Raw genomic sequence first — 20,199 nt, 5'->3', positions numbered from 1 at the left:
TGGGGGCACATCAGGAGACATTATTACTATATGGGGCACAGCAGAAGGCATTATTACTATATGGGGCACAGCGGGAAACATTATTTTTATATGGGGCACTGTAGGAAGCATTATTACTATATGGGGGCACAGCAGGAGGCATTATTACTATATGGAGGGCACAACAGGGGGCATTATTACTATTTTGAGGGCACAGCTGGGGGAATTATAACTATATCCAGGCACAGGGAACATAACAATATGGAGGCACAGCAGATGGCATTATTACTACATGGGGCACAGCGGGGAACATTATTCTTATATGTGGGCATAGTAAGAGGAATTATTACTATATGGGGGCACAGCAGGAAGCATTGTTACTATATGGAGGACACAACAGCGGGCATTATTACTATATGGAGCACAGCAGGAGGCATTACTACTATATGGGGCACAGCAGGGAACATTATCCCTATATGGGAGCAAAGTTGGAGGCATTATTACTATATGGGGGCACAGCAGGAGGCCTTATTACTATATGGAAGCACAGCAGGAGGCATTATTACTATATGGAGGCACAGCAGGAGCATTATTACTATATGGAGGGCACAGCTGGTTCATCTGTTCAATTTCTTATTAACCCCTTCCCCTATCAATGATATTTGGTACGTCTGCCACTCCTCACATTGTAAAATATATTTTTTTCCCATAAACAGGGCTTTAAAATTTATGAGTTATTATCTCATATAAGATCATATACCCAAACACAGGGCAACACAGTTCCGTAGGTTAATCATTAATGTCTTATAGGCGTTATGAGAGCCGGGACACATTATTCTTATGGTCATAAATCCTTGTCAAACACAGCTTGTGGCTACAATCCTACTACTACTACTTTGTGCTGCACTATATCATGATCACTTTTTGCGGACGTCAATATTAACAGATGGATGCTTTTTCGCTATGATGCCATAGTGGGATCATAGACAACTTCTGTATCCATAAAGCAAGAAGCTAATGGCAGACGTCTAAGATATAGTATATTGACAAAAGGATTTGGTTCCAGCTATTAATCATTATAAAGAATTTAGATTTTCTGGTTCATTAAATGAATGGACGATAGAGTGCCAGGAAAGAAACATCAGGAAACAACCACCCGGCAGCCATTGCTGGAAGAACACAAGCTGGTGGGGGCAGCGTTATGGTCTGGGGGATATTCTTGTGGCATTCTCTGGACCACTCATCCATAAGAAAATCCCTGTACATCATGTAGACCCATACATGCTTATGGTCTTCTCTGGGACACATGGGATCTTCCAGCAAGAGAATGCGACATGTCATAGAAATTACCAAAATTGGTTCGAAGGACATCACCAAAACTTCCATGTACTCTTGTGATCCCTTAATTCCCCAGGTTAGAACCCAGTTTATCATGACCGGGGACCTTGATGGTTGTGTTTAATCTATGGACCCACCAGCAGCTTTGATCTGCATTGATCCTTGCTTGGTCTACTCAGGAAACCTTGAGTGGTTAGCTATACCCAGTCGTTCAAACCTGGGACCCGTACTACCAGACCTGACACTTGGTTGGCTCTTCTGGCAAAAGGAGGTCTTCTTCTCTTCCTATTCTTAACTGTAAGTATGAGATTCTTCTCCTACACAAAGTCACACCACAAGTCATCCTGTACTACATAGGCAGAGCCCCATAACAGTCCTTTAATCTATTCTACTCAAGATACACTTTTTAACCTATTCTACTCAAGAAACCTACTATTTACATTTCAAGTACCCACGTTAATACTCCTGTGTTGTCCATCAAGGGAAAGGACATTGCATTTTTATGATTGTTTTTGGTGCACTTCCACCTTCAAAGAGTCTTAACTGTATTGCACTAAAGAGTTTTTAAGTACAAGTTATTCTGGTTAAGTGCTGGACTCTGTGCTTATTATTACCCACCTCACCTGCACCCACACACACCTAGTGCTACCCTTACAAAGCCTAGTGCTACCCCAGGTCACGGCAATAGCACGTTTGTGGGATTGAGACCTACAGGCAACAGCCGTTTCACGCACCAACTCTCATTAGCTTCTTCTCATGCCTGACGTTACTCTGCAGGTCTCCATCCAACAACCATGCCATGGAGTCATTTAAAAAAAAAAAAATCATCTAGGGTGAGAGCCACATTTTTTTTTATCTACGTACTGTTTATTTCCACATCACATGCCCTTTGTGTTGTCAAGTACGTCATGATCTGGAACCAATGTTTTAGTGTTTTATTGCAGTTTGTTTTGTAATGTTTTATTGCAGTGATCCCAGAATGTTAGTTCCTCACTTAGTGTATTTGCATCATGAATGTGAAGCTGAAGTGGCTGGCGATGGTTCTGGGTTTGGCATGTGTTGGAGGGGTAAGTATCATTACCCTTACACGCCATAGTTCAGGGATAGGGAACCTTTGGTGCTCCACCTGTCCCAAAATTCCAATTCCTATTGTACTTGGGAAGGCAAAGTTTTGTCCGTTCAGCATGATGAGATTTGTCCTGCCAGGAAGCTGAATGTGTTCAGCTTCCCTCCCTGCCTCCAGTGGTCAGACTGGACAGCTATGAATCTCTGCAGAGTTCTCTATGACAAAGAGCTGAATATGATCTGCACCTCTTCTATCGACATAAGAACAAGGGTATGATGAACAACCGGATAGTTCTCCCTGACTGCAACCTACAAGACACAGGGACCTGTTTCTCAAAGTTTCAGAAAATACTGTAAGTTATTAAGCCTATTAATGTTTATTACATTTTACAGCTAATATTGCTTTTAGTTTGTTTTCAGGTTCCTAACTAAGGATTCCTTGGACACATATAAATCACCAACCTCTATGAGGCACAATACTCCTATGACCTCCCTCCCAACTATTACCTTCAATTTCCAAAATCTTTTAAAACCGATTGACTGGCCGGGACCCCCGACTCCTGTCAGAGACTATAGCTTCTCCACCAGTCCTACACATTGTAATTACTATCTGCTGAATCCACGGGAAGTCTATAGAACCGGGGAGAAACTGGAAGTGATCATCACCGCTCGGAACCACAATGGTCAACCAAAGCAATATGGTGGAGACTTCTTTCAGGCCAAACTACACTCACCGGCACTGAAAGCCGGAGTGACCGGACATGTGACGGACTATAGAAATGGCAGCTACTTGGTCACGTTCCTTCTTCCATGGGCCGGAGAAGCCCAAGTCCAGATCAGGCTCATTCACTCCAGTGAAGCTGTTTATGTCCTGAAGAAGAAACGAGAAGATTCTCCAGGAAAGGTACAAGAGAGTAAATTCAAGGAAATTAGTTGTCATAGCTTGTAAGATATAAGGTGTACGAAAGGTCTTTCAGCTATTCTTGTCACACGGAGAAATAATGGGTATAAATGTATATAAAAAAATCTATATCACATTCCTATTTTATCTCCCTACTGAGTAATGCAAATAAAGTACATAAAATGAAGTACCGACTGCTTCAAGTGCCACATCTCAAGGCTTATAATAAAACTTTTGTAATGCAGTCCTTTTGTTGAAAACATTGATTAATATTAAGCATAATACTGCTCCTATGTGCACTAATATAACTACTATAATACTGCTCCTATGTACAGGAATATAACTACTATAATACTGCTCCTATATACAAGAATATAATTACTATAATACTGCTCCTATGTGCACGAATATAACTACTATAATACTGCTCCTATGTACAGGAATATAACTACTATAATACTGCTCCTATATACAAGAATATAATTACTATAATACTGCTCCTATGTACATGTATATAACTACTATAATACTGCCCCCTATATACAGGAATATAACCACTATAATACTGCTCCTATGTACATGAATATAACTACTATAATGAACTGGAGAGAATGGAACCGCTGCACATCTCATCTATGGCTGATACTAATGCCGCTAGGCCTATATTAAAAATCAACACCAGAGTTTCTGTATATGAATTGATCAAGCCATATTGCCCCGTGTACCACCGCGCAGGTCCTCTGGTCCACACGGGTCCCTACGCTAACTCCACACAGTGTCGGTCAGCGACCGCCAACCCCGCAAAGCGTGCACGTGCAGGGAGGGGAGGCCACGGAACGGCCCTGCAACCCCAATGTCACAGGACCAGACCCAAAAAGCCCCACCAAAACCCAGCCAGCACCACCGGCGGGGAAGGCTGCCCCCAAACGACACAAGTATGGATATGGTATTACACTTACCATTGCTGCTCTCACAGAATGGGGAAGACATAGGGTCCAGACATGCGAGCACAGGCACACCCTGCTAACTTTGGTCATGTGGGTCCTATAAAGGAGTGCGAGCTGTTCAGAGAGGGAGAACTGTAAAACACGAACTGGAGAGAAAGGAACGGCTGCACATCCCATCTATGGCTGATACTAATGCCGCTAGGCCTATATTAAAAATCAACACCAGAGTGTCTGTATATGAATTGATCAAGCCATATTGCCCCGTGTACCACCGCGCAGGTCCTCTGTTCCACACGGGTCCCTACGCTAACTCCACACCGTGTCGGTCAGCGACCGCCAACCCCGCAAAGCGTGCACATGCAGGGAAGGGGGGCAATGGAACGGCCCTGCAACCCCCATGTCACAGGACCAGACCCAAAAAAAACCCACCAAAACCCGGCCAGCACCACCGGCGGGGAAGGCTGCCCCCAAACGACACAAGTATGGATATGGTATTACACTTACCATTGCTGCTCTCACAGAATGGGGAGAGCAGCCATAGGTGTGAGGTGCAGCACTCTTTTTCTTCCCTGAACCTTATTTTGTTTCTCTCTTTTCTCTGTGTTTTGCACTCCTCCTGGTGAGACCCACATGACCGCAATTAGCAGGAATCACCTGAGTGCTCATGGTTTTAATCCCCCTGTCTGTCCCATTCTATCTTTGATAGCTATGGTGAGTGCAATACCTTATCCAGACTTGTGCTGTTTGGGGGCAGCTTCCTCCGCCGGTGATGCTGGCTGGGTTTTGGTGTGGCATTTTTGGGTCTGGTCCTGTGGCATGGGGGTTGCAGGGCCGTTCCATGGCCTCCCTTCCCTGACTGTGCACGCCTGCGGGGGTGGTGGTCGCTGACTGGCACAGTGTGGACTTAGTGTAGGGACCCATGTGTATCAGTGTGGCTTGATCAATTCACATACAGAATTCTGATGTTTTTTATGCAGCGGAGAGGTACTAGTATCAGCCATAGGTGTGAGGTGCAGCACTCTTTTTCTTTCCTGAACCATAACTACTATAATACTGCTCCTATATACAAGAATATAACTACTATAATACTGCTCCTATATACAGGAATATAACTACTATAATACTGCTCCTATATACAAGAATATAACTACTATAATACTGCTCCTATATACAGGAATATAACTACTATAATACTGCCCCTATATACAAGAATATAACTACTATAATAATGGTTGCATAAGCAAAACTACAGTTACTATAGCATATTTTATGTATTTTCTATGACTTTCAGGGTAGATGGAAGAAGATTTAGTGACAATATTCTAGTTCTTTCTTCCTTGGTAATCTTATTCTATGCTTCCCCTTTGCAGGTGTATTTTAGTGGGTACTTTGAGTTTGATGGCAGCAATGCGGTGACGGAGTGTAACCTGGAGGTGTCAGGACAGGACGTGTGCACATATAAGGACCCTGTAAGTGGAGACATCTGGCAGTGCGTGCGACCACAGAAGATGCCGTGTAACTCCCTGGTCTATCACTCCATGGGTGGATACCGCAGAGTGACAAACCATCTTGAGGACTCTTTACTGAGTGGGTGAGTGTAGCTTTGGCCAATGACATCCTAAACTCCTGCTAACCACTCATGGTGGTGTGTTGTATCATCAGGGTAAGCGTTTGTACAGTGTGCAACCATAACATCGCAAGTAGGGATGAGTGAAGATGGATTCGCTGTGAAGTCTGCAAATATTTGCTTTGATGATGAAGTGAAACATTTGAAACATTTTTTTTTTTAAATGATATGTTCACCTGCCAGTGCCGCTGTCCCGCTTCTGTATCCCCGTACATCCAGCCCGCTCAGCTAATTATTGACTGAGACAGGACAGTGCTGCAGCCAGTGATTGGCTGATCAGGCTGTCAGTCTTGTCTGGGGAGTGACAACCCGCTCAACCAATCACTGGCTGTGGTACTGTCCTGTCTCAGTCAATAATTGGCTGGCGGGCTGGATGTACGGGGAAACAGACATGGACACCGGAGGAGCACGGACAGGTAAGTATTGCACTAAAACTGCATTAAAACAGCTAAACATCGCCTATGCTGTCCACCCTTCTTAGGGCCTGGAGACGCTTTTCAGTTAAAAATGGCTTTGCCACTATCCCTGGCCCACTCACCCCACTGCTAGGGAACCCACACTTCCCTCAGTTTTTAAGTGGCTCTCCCCTATTCCCCGGAGGGGACTCTGTCACGCCGAGGATACGAGATGTGATGTGTCAGACGGGGGTTCGACCCTTGAATGATATCAGGGGCGACGGACCCATGCGGGGGGGCATGTGGCTCCATTATCTCCAGCTGAAGGGGAAAACTAGGTCCTTGGCTCCCTGGGCGGTGTTGACGGCTTCCTTGACATCATTCGAACATCTCTGTGTGGCCACTGAGGCCCCTACGCACACCATTTCATTGATATATGGCATTCTTATTTCTGAAGGGACAGGGGACCTGCCCTTGGGGTTCCAGACCGCCTGGCACGGAGAACTTGGTAGAGAGCTTACCGAAGAAGAATGGTCAAAATCTTTTATCTTGACACATAAATTATCAGTATCCAGTAGACTTCAGGAACTTAACTATAAAATTCTGACCCAATGGTATAGGACACCAGAAAAATTACATAAAATGTATCCCTCAGTATCCAACCAGTGCTGGAGATGTGCCTCGGCGGTGGGTTCCATGAAGCATATATGGTGGTCCTGCGCACCGGTAGCCTCATTGTGAAAAGGGGTTCAGGACCTATACAACAAGGTCACAGGGGCATCCATAACCTTTACCCCAGAAATGGCTCTTCTCTCGGTGCTGCCTGGCCCTCTCTCCAAAATCAAGAGGGACCTTCTGGGGTATTTCTTGGTGGCGACCAGGCAGATTATACCGAGATTGTGAAAGTCACAGGCTCCCCCCTCCCGAAGCAACTGGGTGGAGGCCTTTAACCTGATCATGCGTATGGAGGAGTTGAGATCAGAAGAACACAATACAGGGGCCAAATTTAATAGTAAATGGAGATCATGGATTCTCTTTAAAGCCTCTCCGGAGCTTGCCACATGGCTGGCGGGGTCTACGCTCTGAGGGGGTAGGCTGTGACTTCCTATGGATACCTGGGACCTGACTGACCGGGTACGGTGAGAGCATTTCCCTCACCCCTCCTTTCCTTCCCTTTCTTATCCCCTTTGTGTTTCCATCTCCCCCTTCCCCCTTGTATATATGTTTGTCTTGTTATATGTGGTTGGTTGGGGTTTTCCCCTCCCTTTTTTTTCGAGTTATTGGTTTTTACTATTTCTCTTGCCTTTTGGTTAGGGCAAAGGTATTATTATTCATATCATTTAGGCACAATGATGTGTTGCAGAATATAAGCGCGGCCTCCCATTTTCCTTGCTTTCTCCTTTTAATTCTATCTTTAATGTGTGATGAACTCCTCAGATTGGGGGGAGTGCACTGGGTACGGCCTACATTAGAGTGTTGCGCGTTCTGTTTTCATCGCGCTTTCATTGGTAATATTGTTTAACACTATGGATCGCGTTCTTGCTGCACTTGATGATGTGCACACATAGCTGTATGGCTCCATCCTTTGTTCATTGCCAATATGACTGTGTGTTTCTTGTATGAAAAATTTTTGTGAATAAAAATATTTTGAACCATAAAACAGCTAAACAATTGTTAGGCTGTTTTGGTGCTGTTTGTTAGGGTTCGGTTTGCAAGTTCGCCAATTTTATGCCAAAAGTTTTTGAACGTGGAATATAAATTTTTTTTTTTGAAAACTTTGCCTCTCTCTAATCACGAGTTGATCTAATAGTACCGCTTTATAGTATTACAAGATAGACAGGCAATAAATCAAATTTCACCTAGAGGTCTAGATTTCTTCTAATGTCATAAGACATTCATAATGGAATATAGAATTTTTTGAGGGAAGATATGGGAAGCTGGATAGACATGTTCTTAAACAACACCTACCCCCAGGAGACACGGCAACTGAACCTCGGTTTGAACTAAGGTGATGTGCGAGGTGTAGGTGCAAGTGCGGCGGTAGAGTCCCACTTTAACCCTTTCACGACCTAGGGTCATTGATTCCTCGCTTTATGGGATCATACCATCCCATAAGCTGATGTCCCTGTGTCTGTCCCCTCTCCGCTGTCCCCTGCCACTGTTACTAGCTTGTAACTGCCACAGGGGAGAGAGGGGGCAGAGCTCAGGGGCGCGCACCCCGCGTGCCCAGCCTTCCCTCCCCGCCCCCACCAGCTTCCGTAGCCAGGAAAACCGGAAGCCTGAAGCTTCTGGTTTCCATGGCTACCATCGGGGCTCTGCGATCACATTGCAAAGCCCCGATGGACAGCGGACAGAGAATTCTCTCTCTATAGAGGGAGAATTCTCTGTCTGGAGCCCTATAGATGCTGCGGTTGTGCAGACCGCAGTATCTATTTGGTTAACTCTCAGCACCAGAGCGCTGCTCCCGTGCTGGGAGTTGCGGCGGGTCCCCGGCTATCACTGACGGCCGGGACCTGCCACGGATGACACAGGCGCAGCTCCTGCGCCTGTGTCATCCTGGATCGTTAATTAACCTCGCTGCAACATCGGGCATGGGCTGCAGTGACATTAATTAACAGTGCAGCGGTGGGAGGGGGTTAAACAACTTTGTCGTTTTAGGACATCAGCTTATTGGATCATACTATCCCATAAACTGATGTCCCTGTGTCTGTCCCCTCTCTGCTGTCCCCTGCCGCTGTTACTAGCTTGTAACTGCGTCAGGGGAGAGAGGGGGCAGAGCTCAGGGGCGCATGGCCCGCGTGCCCAGCCTTCCCTCCCAACCCCAGCAAGCTTCCGTATCCCGAAAAACCAGAAGCCTGTGGCTTCTGATTTCCATGGCTACCATCGGGGCTCTGCGATCACTTCACAGAGCCCCGATGGACAGCAGACAGAGAATTCTCTCTCTGTAGAGGGAGAATTCTCTGTCTGGAGCCCTATAGATGCTGCGGTCATGCGGACTTCAGTATCTATAGGATTAACTCCCAGCACCGGAGCGCGGCTTCCATGCCGAGAGTTGCGGACGGTCCCCGGCCATCACTGATGGCCGGGACCTGCCGCGGATGACACAGGCGCAGCTCCAGTGCCTGTGTCATCCTGGATCGTTAATTAACGACGCAGCAGCATCGGGCATAGGCTGCAGTGACAATAATTAACAGTGCGGCGGCGGGAGGGGGTTAAACAACTTTCAAACTTTACTTAAAAAATGTATTTTAGTGAAAAACAGTTACAAACAGCACTCAGGTACTTAGTGCAAAAATTATCATTAATAATACTACAACAGATAGGTGAGTTGATAGAAGAAACAGGTGTCATGGATAGGAGGGCCCTTGCCTAACGCACTATGTACTCTGACAGGATGTGGTGAATGTCTCTAGAGTGTTGAATACATATTCGTACTCATGAATGGATGAGTCCCAGTTATCTTACCTAGCCGCCCTCTGCCCCACAGTGTCGAGTTTCTGTCCTACCGGGGTAGTACGAGTCCCAGGTCTCTGCTCTGGGTTGAGCTGGCTTGTAGTGTCCTACTAAGCTGAGCGTCTTTTCCATAGAGAGCGGCTTGCTGGCACTGTGCTCTACTGCAGGTACAGTCTTGAGTAACCTCTCCCTTTTTCTCTAAGGTGATCGACTATCCTGTTTTAGAAAGTAAATCCACTTCCTTGTCTCCATTTTCTCTAGGGGTCTAGTCTAGAAACCTATGGTGGTTGGGTAGCTAGCTTGCAGGAACAACTACATACACATTCTGCCTGTCCTGAAGCCAGGCACTAACTAACTAGCTACAGGGAAGCTGTTACCATAAGAAAGGGCAAAGTGTGTGTAGCTAGATCTAAGGTTAGCTGCAGCTGTGCTGTGAGAGTGTGACATCTAGTGGTTGGAGGAAGGAACAGCGGCCTCCTATCCTAACCTGTGACAAAAGAGTGAGACACTTTTGCCAACGTGTAAGAAGAGAAAGAAAACAGTTTTTGTTTTGGCTGATTGTATATTCGTTGATTATTGTTTTCTTCCAGTTCCATCATCAACAAGATTATCCCTGGCTCAGTAGCTCCAATCAGTGTAATTTCTGATAACAGCTCAGTAGGTAAGATCCATTAGGGTTATACACTGTACATCTATACTTACTTTATGTACAAGAATATAACTACAATGATACTACTCCCTAGATACAAGAATATAACTACTATATACAAGAATATAACTACTATAATACTGCTCCTATATACAATAATATACTACTATAATACTGCTCTTATATACAAAAATATAACTACTATAATACTGCTCCTATATACAATAATATACTACTATAATACTGCCTCCTATATACAAGAATATAACTACTATAATACTGCTCTTATATACAAGAATATAACTACTATAATACTGCTCCTATATACAAGAATATAACTACTATAATACTGCCCCCTATATACAAGAATATAACTACTATAATACTGCGCCCTATATACAGGAATATAACTACTATAATACTGCTCCTATATACAAGAATATAACTACTATAATACTGCTCCTATTTACAAGAATATAACTACTATAATACTGCTCCTATATTCAGGAATATAACTACTATAATACTGCTCCTATATACAAGAATATAACTACTATAATACTGCTCCTATATACAGGGATATAACTACTATAATACTGCTACTATATACAAGAATATAACTACTATAATACTGCACCCTATATACAAGAATATAACTACTATAATACTGCTCCTATATACAGGAATATAACTACTATAATACTGCCCCCTATATACAAGAATATAACTACTATAATACTGCCCCCTATATACAAGAATATAACTACTATAATACTTCTCCTATACACAGGAATATAACTACTATAATACTGCTCCTATATACAAGAATATAACTACTATAATACAAACTGGAGAGAATGGAACGGCTGCACATCCCATCCATGGCTGATACTAATGCCGCTAGGCCTATATTAAAAATCAATACCAGAGTGTCTGTATATGAATTGATCAAGCCATATTGCCCCGTGTACCACCGCGCAGGTCCTCTGGTCCACACGGGTCCCTACGCTAACTCCACACCGTGTCGGTCAGCGACCGCCAACCCCGCAAAGCGTGCACGTGCAGGGAAGGGAGGCCATGGAACGGCCCCGCAACCCCAATGTCACAGGACCAGACCCAAAAAGCCCCACCAAAACCCGGCCAGCACCACCGGCGGGGAAGGCTGCCCCCAAACGACACAAGTATGGATATGGTATTACACTTACCATTGCTGCTCTCACAGAATGGGGAAGACATAGGGTCCAGACATGTGAGCACAGGCATATCCTGCTAATTTTGGTCATGTGGGTCTTATAAAGGAGTGCTAGCTGTTCAGATAGGGAGAACTGTGAAACACGAACTGGAGAGAATGGAACGGCTGCACATCCCATCTATGGCTGATACTAATGCCGCTAGGCCTATATTAAAAATCAACACCAGAGTGTCTGTATATGAATTGATCAAGCCATATTGCCCCTTCCCTGCACGTGCACGCTTTGCGGGGTTGGCGGTCGCTGACCGACACGGTGTGGAGTTAGCGTAGGGACCCGTGTGGAACAGAGGACCTGCACGGTGGTACACGGGGCAATATGGCTTGATCAATTCATATACAGACACTCTGGTGTTGATTTTTAATATAGGCCTAGCGGCATTAGTATCAGCCATAGATGGGATGTGCAGCCGTTCCATTCTCTCCAGTTTATAACTACTATAATACTGCTCCTATACACAGGGATATAACTACTATAATACTGCCCCTATATACAAGAATATAACTACTATAATACTGCTCCTATATACAGGAATATAACTACTATAATACTACTCCTATATACAGGAATATAACTAATATAATACTGCCCCTATATACAAGAATATAACTACTATAATACTGCTCCTATATACAGGAATATAACTACTATAATACTGCCCCCTATATACAGGAATATAACTACTATAATACTGCTCCTATATACAAGAATATAACTACTATAATACTGTTCCTATATACAGGAATATAACTACTATAATACTGCTCCCTATATACTAGAATATAACTACTATAATACTTCTATATACAAGAATATAACTACTATAATACTACTCCTATATACAGGAATATAACTAATATAATACTGCCCCTATATACAAGAATATAACTACTATAATACTGCTCCTTATATATAAGAATGTAGAAGAATTTTTTTATACCCTTTCCTAATATATATAAATCTGTCGGAAGTTCAGATAAAATTTTTATTTCACTTTCTCCCCATCTCATCCTCACCTCTCCTTTGTTTTGTAGGCCTCACCTCTAACCTCTCGGTCTGCAGGCCTGGCCAGGAGCCTCGGCGGCCCTCTGGGTTCTATTATAATGATAGCTGGACATCACTCACATGCTTAGGACGCCATTTCCCTCGACCTGTGGACGCTCTCACCTGCCTTAAAGGGAAAGACATCCACATGTTTGGAGACTCAACTCTCCGCCAGTGGTTTGAATATCTGGAGAGATTTATTCCCAGTAAGAAATTCACTTTACTCTCCAGACATCTTCCACCATGGTATTTAGCTCGTTTTTTCCCCTTAAGCTTGTTGCACCCAAAATTTGAGAACAACACAACAGTGAGTATATATGTGTATATCTACGTGTTTGCATGCAGGGTGAGACAATGATAGCAGAGGAGAAACTGTGAATGTATAAAAACATTCTTTATATGTTATATATATATAGATTAAAAGAAAGCGAACAATCCTTACCACTTATAGGCCACATTCGCACAAAACATCTTTTTTGGCCCCTTTCCCTTTGGTCTTTTTGGGCGACCATCATTTTGAAAAAAATAAAAATAAAAGAAGGTCCCAAAATTATCTCTTTCCGGTTTTGGGTGGAGATGCCTGTTGGTGTCTATAAATGCAGGCTGGTAATTTGTAAACCTTAAAGTGTCACTGTCAATTAATTGGTGGTTTTAAGAAACTTTGAAATTGGGTTTATTAGAAAAATGCATTTTTATCATGAAAAAGCAGTTTGAAGCTCTCCCCCCTGTCTTCATGGTTGTCTATGGAGAGGGGAGGGGTGGAGGGAGATGAGGCACCAAAACAGGACAACAAAGAGTTAATTTACAGCTACATCACCGGGCTATCTCCTCTGAAGTCAGCACTGACTTCTCTGACCTCTGAATAGCAGCTTTCACACAGTTCTGCTGTGTAATCCTTTGTTCTCTGCTGCTGACTAATCTCCTCCCTCCCCTCTCCATAGGTTACATAGGACTCATCTGATGTAAACCAGTCGAGATTTCCTGATAATGAGCAATAAATGAGAGAGAGAGGAGGGAGGGGGGGGGGGGGGGCTGGGGAAAGGCTTTTTGAATGCAGATAATGGCATATTTGCCTAATAAACCCAATTACAAAGTTTCTTAAAATCGTCTGGACTATTAGTTTTTGCAAAAAAAACACAAAAAAACATTTTGGAAAAAAAAAGCACAAAAGAGTAAGGAAAATTTTTTGGTCATGACAAATTGATAATTTCTGTATAAAGCTGCGGAATATGTAGGAGTTACATAAAAGCAAGCATAGATAAAAATAAGATTTTAAATTTCCCTTGGACACCCACTGAAGAATAATGTTACAGTATAAATAGCTGACAAAAAGCAATATGACTGTAATACAAATTTCAGCAGCGCTAACAATTAGAGATATGCAAACCAGTGGGTGTATGGTGCTATCTGCAAATAGAATTAAATGATCACTTTGAACAGACTGAACTTCAACTATGCTGTATAAATGCTTGACAGAACAATACATATTAACTGCAAAACAATGTGCGTATGGCACCAATATTTCAATAGTCACTTTGGCACAGACTGAAGTGCAATGGCACTGGGTAAATGTTTGAACAACACAATGTTATATTTAAGCATGGGCACAGGCTGAGGTGTAACAGCACTGTATAACACTGTATAAACACTTATACAATTTTTGGTGGCACTAACAATTCGAGATGGATTACAATGTTAAACGTATTGTTTAGGGTTATCAATGGCAGACACAATAATACAATGGCATATAATGGATAAACATAGACATGGGTATCTGTCGGTGGTGTTAGTAGTACAGTACTCAGTACAGTAGTCAGTAGTCAGTACAGTATGACTAAGGTAGAGCATAGGCAGCTCTATATGGCTGCCTTTGTAAATTTTTTAAAAATATAAAAAAAATTATTGTATTAAACATAATGGGATATTATGATAGAATGTAGAAACTGACCATGTTTTTTTTTTAAAGCACTGTAGAATATGTACATCATGCACACTGTTGAATCAGCACAATGATTTCAATTTTAACAAAATTCTTCCCAGCAAAATTTACAGATTAATACAAAGTAAAATTTACATTTAAATAGAATTTGTCCCAATAAAATCCCAACCCCTAAATAATTGCCCTTACAAAATCTATATTTTAATAACAGTTGACCCAGTAAAACTGAAGTTTTAATAAATTTTACCGATCCAAAAATTTACATTTTACTGAAAAAGAAAATTCACTTGGACACAGGTTGAAGTATCTGGACAGGCTGAAGTACCCATGGTTCTGGCCATGCTTTGTAGACAAACATTTTTGTCACCACTCCATATTATTCTCCACCCACCAATGTATACAGGTTGATAAAGGTCATAAGCTGACCAAAACATTTCAACAATGGTATACTGTACATATTGTCACTGTCAGAACTTATGTTTCATGCAGCTGAATCAGTGTAAATACTGTGTTGTGCCACAACCTAAGCAGAATAGTGATACACTGTTGGATAATGTACTAAATTAACCTATGAGTGTTCATATATGTAGGTGTGGCTTGTCCTGTTTCTTTATGCCTAACATTGGCGCCTTCCCTTGAATTGACACCTTTTTGGGCTCTATATTAAGAGTTCCAATGAACAGCTACTAAATTTAAAATTTACACTGGTAATCAAATTCCAAGTATGTATAAAATAATGTTTTTTATTCTCTTGAAGGTCTCAAGAGGATAGACCTGCACATTAACTACCAGTCAGGACCTCTCATAGCCGTAGATGCTGATGCTGGTCTGGTCATGCGATGGCGCGCCCATGGATTACCTATAAGGACTACCAAGACAATGATGGCTGACCTTCACTATGAAGCAGCTCACTTGGCTGGGATTGGTGGAGGACCTCACACTGTGATAGTGCTGACTCTATGGGCTCATTTTACCACCTACCCTGTGAGGGTTTACTTAGAACGGCTAGAAAAGCTACGTCAAGCAATTCTGTCCCTGCTTTTTCGAAGTCCTCAAACGACGGTGATCATCAAATCGGCAAACACGGGTTATAAGACAATATACGGCAGTGACTGGTTGTCCCTTCAGCTGGACATATTACTGAGGGCAGCCTTCAAGGGGTCAGGGGTCATAATCCTGGATGCCTGGGACATGACATCCTGCCACTATCTTCCAGATGACATCCACCCAGGACCTCCAGTCGTCAAGAACGAGGTGGACCTGATGTTGTCTTATATATGTCCACAATGACAGACATGACAATTATCTGTAATTGACTGAAAAACTGTCAGTAGACTGAGCCATTAGTTCCTATCACATCACTTCCCCTATAGACTGCTGGCTTTTTTTAGGCCTGTGGTTGAGATTACAGTCAAGTATTCAGCACCCCAGCTTAGCGGGGACTTCACTATTTGTGCTGCTTCTCCCAGGAGGATTCAGCAGGTAGTGGACCAGCTTCCTATCATGGGACCACTGAGGAGATGTTAACCTGAATTTTGTTTATTGTTTTCTTTTTTTTCTATGTGGTTGCCTAACTACAAAAAGGGTGCAAGGACGGGCCTAACTACAGATAGTGGTACAAGAAAAAGACCTCCCTATATAAAGGTTCACAGACTCCACGAGCCCTAAGAGTGTCATACATGACTCCTCCAGGGAACTTCAACTGCAGACCAAATATACTCTGACCATATAGCGTCCGACAGCCGATTCAGTCATCGTATCCAAAACAAATGAAAAGAAATTCACTTATCTCTAGTTAGGATCTTCCTTCTAAGTGCACTAGAATAAGTGTCCCACTAGAAACACCTACCTGATGTTGATGGTTGAATAAATACTGAATAAATTGCAGTAAATTCCGCACAAGGAGAGGAGAAGGACTCTTTGAGGCATACAATAACCCCTTCCCCATCTTCTTGGCGAGTACAGTGTACACCAGGAAAAAGGTGACAGATTTTGGTGGGTGTGCACCTAGAGCAGCCCCTCCCCATTAGGTAGATTCCCCTAGTTGGTAATAACCACCCCATCAGGTAGATGCCCCCAGTACATTGGGAATTTCCCCCTATTAGGTAGATGTAGCCAGTTGGTGTATAATTCCCACCCCCCATTAGGTAGATGCCCCAGTAGGTAGATAATCACCCCCATCAGATGGAAGCCCTATATTAACTATGGGGACCCCTAATTACTAAGGGTTAAGTAGAGTCACAAGTGTGGCAGGTTTGCAGGTAAGGGCTAATGCACACGTCCATAGAATTCCGTCCGTACATGGATGTGTTCTACGGACTGGACCTTTGGACCTCCCAGCATCATGATTAGTTATGGTGTCGAGGCTCCTATACAGTTTAGAAGTTTGCGCTAGTGTCAGTGGCTGTATCAGTACGCTAGCGCAACCTTCAAAAAAATAGGAGCTCCCAAAATGATAATTAATCATGATCTGGGGAGCTCCAAAGGTCCAGTCCAAAGAACCCCGTCCATGTACGGACAGAATTCTATGGACGTGTGCATTAGCTCTAACTCTTGGTAGTAACAAACTGTGATGGTGTGATTGTGGGTAGCCACGGATCGCCCCTCTCCCTCTCTATTTGGTGATGTGTTTTTTGATGTTTTTTCCATTTTCCTTTTTTTTGACACTCATTTTTTCTAATCACTATTCATTTGATATACACACAATTATATACACTTACTTATATATTTTTTATGATAATTCTTTCTACTACTAGGTTGTATATGCATTGTGCTTTACTTATGAGGGTTAGTTGAGCTATATTGTAGGACCGTGGTCTTACCCTGGGGGTCCCCTATACCGTGTGGTGTTTTTTCCTTTGGGAATTTTAATTGTTTTTAATGTGTAGGGATTTTTTGTTCCTCTGCCAACCTTTGTGTCTGTATATGTTAACTTTCTAGGTATTTCCAATAAACAATTTTGTATTATTTCTTTCTCTGGAGTGCTCCTTTATATCGCATACCCCTGTTTCTCTTTTTTGGTGTTGTGATTGTGGGTAAGGGTCCTTTTAGACGATTTCTTGGCCGTGGGGATCACAAATAATTGTTGATCAGTATGGTTTCCCTTTATTGTTATTGGGCACACAATGATAAATTTTAAAGCCTGTTCTAAACAGACGATCACCCGTGGATCGGGCATTTTCCCATTTTCAACTGTTTGATGTCACGATTATGGGCCACAGGAGCGTTTCTAGCAACTCTCCTGGCCGATAATCATCCCGAGTAAAAAGCCCTTAAATCTGATATCTACTCCCTGGGAAGGACCCCTCCCCATGTCTATAGGGGGTCAATGCACTGCTGTGTTGTGTACAGTATATAGTACTTTGATGCAATTTATTTGAGTACAAGGTACTTGACGTTACTAGAGGTTCATCTCTCTAATTCTCCCTCATTTTCTTGCACTGTGTCCATCTCCCTGAGGTGAAAGAGAGATGAGATGAGGGTGGAGGAGGCAGGAGTTGTATAAGTGGGTGTAAGTGACCGCCAGGTAATGGACAGGATGGTTGTGATGGTTGTGGATGTTTTATTACTTGGAATCACTTGGTATGGTGGACTGTTTCGGTGGCGCTGCCCTACCCTGCCTTACAATGGTGGTGGGAACATTGGGAGAGATTTATCAAACATGGTGTAAAGTGAAACTGGCTTAGATGCCCCTAGCAACCAATCAGATTCCACCTTTCATTCCTTACAGAGTCTTTGGAAAATGAAAGGTGGAATCTGATTGGTTGCTAGGGACAACTGAGCCAGTTTCACTTTCCACCATGTTTGATAAATCTCCCCCATTGTTGTCAATCACCATTATGGGTTGTACCTTCTTCTTGGGTTGTAGGCAGTCACCTGGAAGCCCTGTCTGGGTCACGTAAATAACATGGTAGCGTTGTAGACTGGCATTACACTGTCCACTAGATGGAATCGGAGGCCTATAAAAAGTCTCATGTTTGGCTTCATTGGTGATCCTGTAAGTCAACAGAACTGTAGCAGGGTAGTGGAGGCAGAGCGGGGATCTTCGCTGACCTCCAGAGCTTGAACGGAGACAGAGAAATGGGGACAGCAGTGAGTCTATTGGGTTTGGCCAGTGATAAAGAAGGTGGCCAGTGAATGAGAGGGTCCAGGACCTGAGATGACCCGCTTACTGACTGTGTGGTTTATTTATTTAGGTGTAGCAACTCCACCTGTTAAGCCATAAAAACTCAACATCTAAAAGCCATTAGCGTCTTCAACAAGGCAGAAGGAAGTGAGTCACCTCGGACAACGCGGTCCAAAGTCCATGATAAATACAAGAATAGCTAATGATTAAGTCAAATTACTCTCTATATGGCTAGTGCTGATAAGTACCAGTATTTTACAAATGTCTATATGACTATATGTAACAGACAGCAAGTGTGAAGCTGCTGTTTTACTCAACCGTTTTGGCTTTGGGCCACATCAGAGAGCAGAGTCTAAGCGTGGTCCCGGTGTGAGCAGCAGCTGGTTCCCAAGAACCACAGAGAGTCTGGGAAACAGGCCAAGTATACATGGTCAGCAAGCCAGTTTGTTAGCAGAGGAGTACCAGGAATGAGACGGGAACCAGGCAAAGGGTCAGGGCAGGCGGCTTTAGAGGCAGGTCAGACAATTTGAGTTGGCAACAGGAGAAGCAAATGGCACAGACAGGGGTCAGGATGAAAAAGTAATCCAAAGAACAGGCATGGGTCAGAATACATGGGAAATAGCAGACAGACACCTTCGCTTGGAATGCTAGACTCCGACAATGCTTAGGCAGGGGAGGGGCTGCTGGAGTTAGTTTAAATAGTTGCAGGTGTTTCTTGATTGGCAGACTGTAGTAGCAGGTGGAGACAAGCTGCCTCTATAAATACAAAGCAGTTGGCTGCCTGCGCACCCTAGGGGCCAGATGTGTCACTGCAGCAGAAGGTGGAAGAAGATGCTGGAAAACACGAGTAGCCCCAGGATGGGCATGGAGCACAGCAGAGGAGTGAACAAGACATTGATGCCACTAGTGAGTCTTGTCTGGCAGCGTTACACTATACAAACAAGCGCTGTGCCTTCTGGGACCATCACAGCCGGAAGATAAGATGCTCTGATCCTCACCAGAGACCCCATCCAGTAATGTAGAGAAAGAAGGAATGGGTAAAGGAGATAAAAGCCAAGAGGCCAGAAAGTAAAGAAGACGAAGGGTGAGAGAAAAGAGTAGGGGGAGATAAAGGACAATAAGAACAAGAAAGACAATAAGGATAATGGAAGAGACATTGCGTATTCCCAGTCTTGTAGATCTCATCATATGGGAATTCTGGAGAATCCATAAAAAAAATCCAAAGTCTGCCAGATTTTCAGGAACACAGAGGTACAACTATGTTTTTCTTCCTGTAAAATTGATAAAAATTGTAAAAATTAAGGGTGTTGTTACTACATTTGATCCAGCAAAAAACGAGCCCTTATATGGCTGTGTAGATGGAAGAATAAAAAAGAGAAAATAAAATTGCAAAACAATTTAACTTTCAACATTCTTAAAGGAGTTGTAGCATGGAGTTGTTAAAATCTGATGTACGCGTTGACATTCACGTACACAGGAGTTTATA

At 43.2% G+C, this 20,199-nt stretch overlaps 1 protein-coding gene across 6 annotated transcripts; it reads left to right on the top strand.

Moving 5' to 3' along the window:
* The first annotated feature begins 882 nt into the window (after positions 1–882).
* Positions 883–17,554, top strand: LOC138769856 (NXPE family member 3-like). 6 transcript variants are annotated; one of them, XM_069948572.1, is made up of 7 exons: positions 883–1,614; positions 2,287–2,384; positions 2,792–3,286; positions 5,601–5,821; positions 10,296–10,366; positions 12,639–12,854; positions 15,345–17,554. In XM_069948572.1, exons 2-7 carry the CDS (start codon positions 2,328–2,330, stop codon positions 15,875–15,877), a joined length of 1,593 nt encoding a protein of 530 aa, XP_069804673.1. In that variant the 5' UTR covers positions 883–1,614; positions 2,287–2,327; the 3' UTR covers positions 15,878–17,554. The 6 variants fall into 6 exon arrangements, with proteins under 6 accessions (XP_069804673.1, XP_069804696.1, XP_069804681.1 ...); XM_069948595.1 differs by lacking the exon at positions 2,287–2,384 and having other exon boundaries at positions 884–1,614; positions 2,803–3,286; XM_069948580.1 differs by lacking the exon at positions 2,287–2,384 and having other exon boundaries at positions 884–1,614.
* Positions 17,555–20,199: the final 2,645 nt, after the last annotated feature.

The sequence above is a fragment of the Dendropsophus ebraccatus genome, chromosome 1 (genome assembly GCF_027789765.1).
Source record: "Dendropsophus ebraccatus isolate aDenEbr1 chromosome 1, aDenEbr1.pat, whole genome shotgun sequence".
Classification (NCBI taxonomy): Eukaryota; Metazoa; Chordata; class Amphibia; order Anura; family Hylidae; genus Dendropsophus; species Dendropsophus ebraccatus.
This window is presented reverse-complemented; position numbering and strand designations above follow the sequence as displayed.

Excerpts from the sequence above, each read along its gene's own strand:
- LOC138769856 (XM_069948562.1), top strand. The coding sequence starts at position 2,579 with ATGAATCTCTGCAGAGTTCTCTATGACAAAGAGCTGAATATGATCTGC. Across the intron at positions 3,287-5,600 it reads GAGAAGATTCTCCAGGAAAG|GTGTATTTTAGTGGGTACTT; the intron begins GTACAAGAGAGT and ends TCCCCTTTGCAG. Across the intron at positions 5,822-10,295 it reads GAGGACTCTTTACTGAGTGG|TTCCATCATCAACAAGATTA; the intron begins GTGAGTGTAGCT and ends GTTTTCTTCCAG.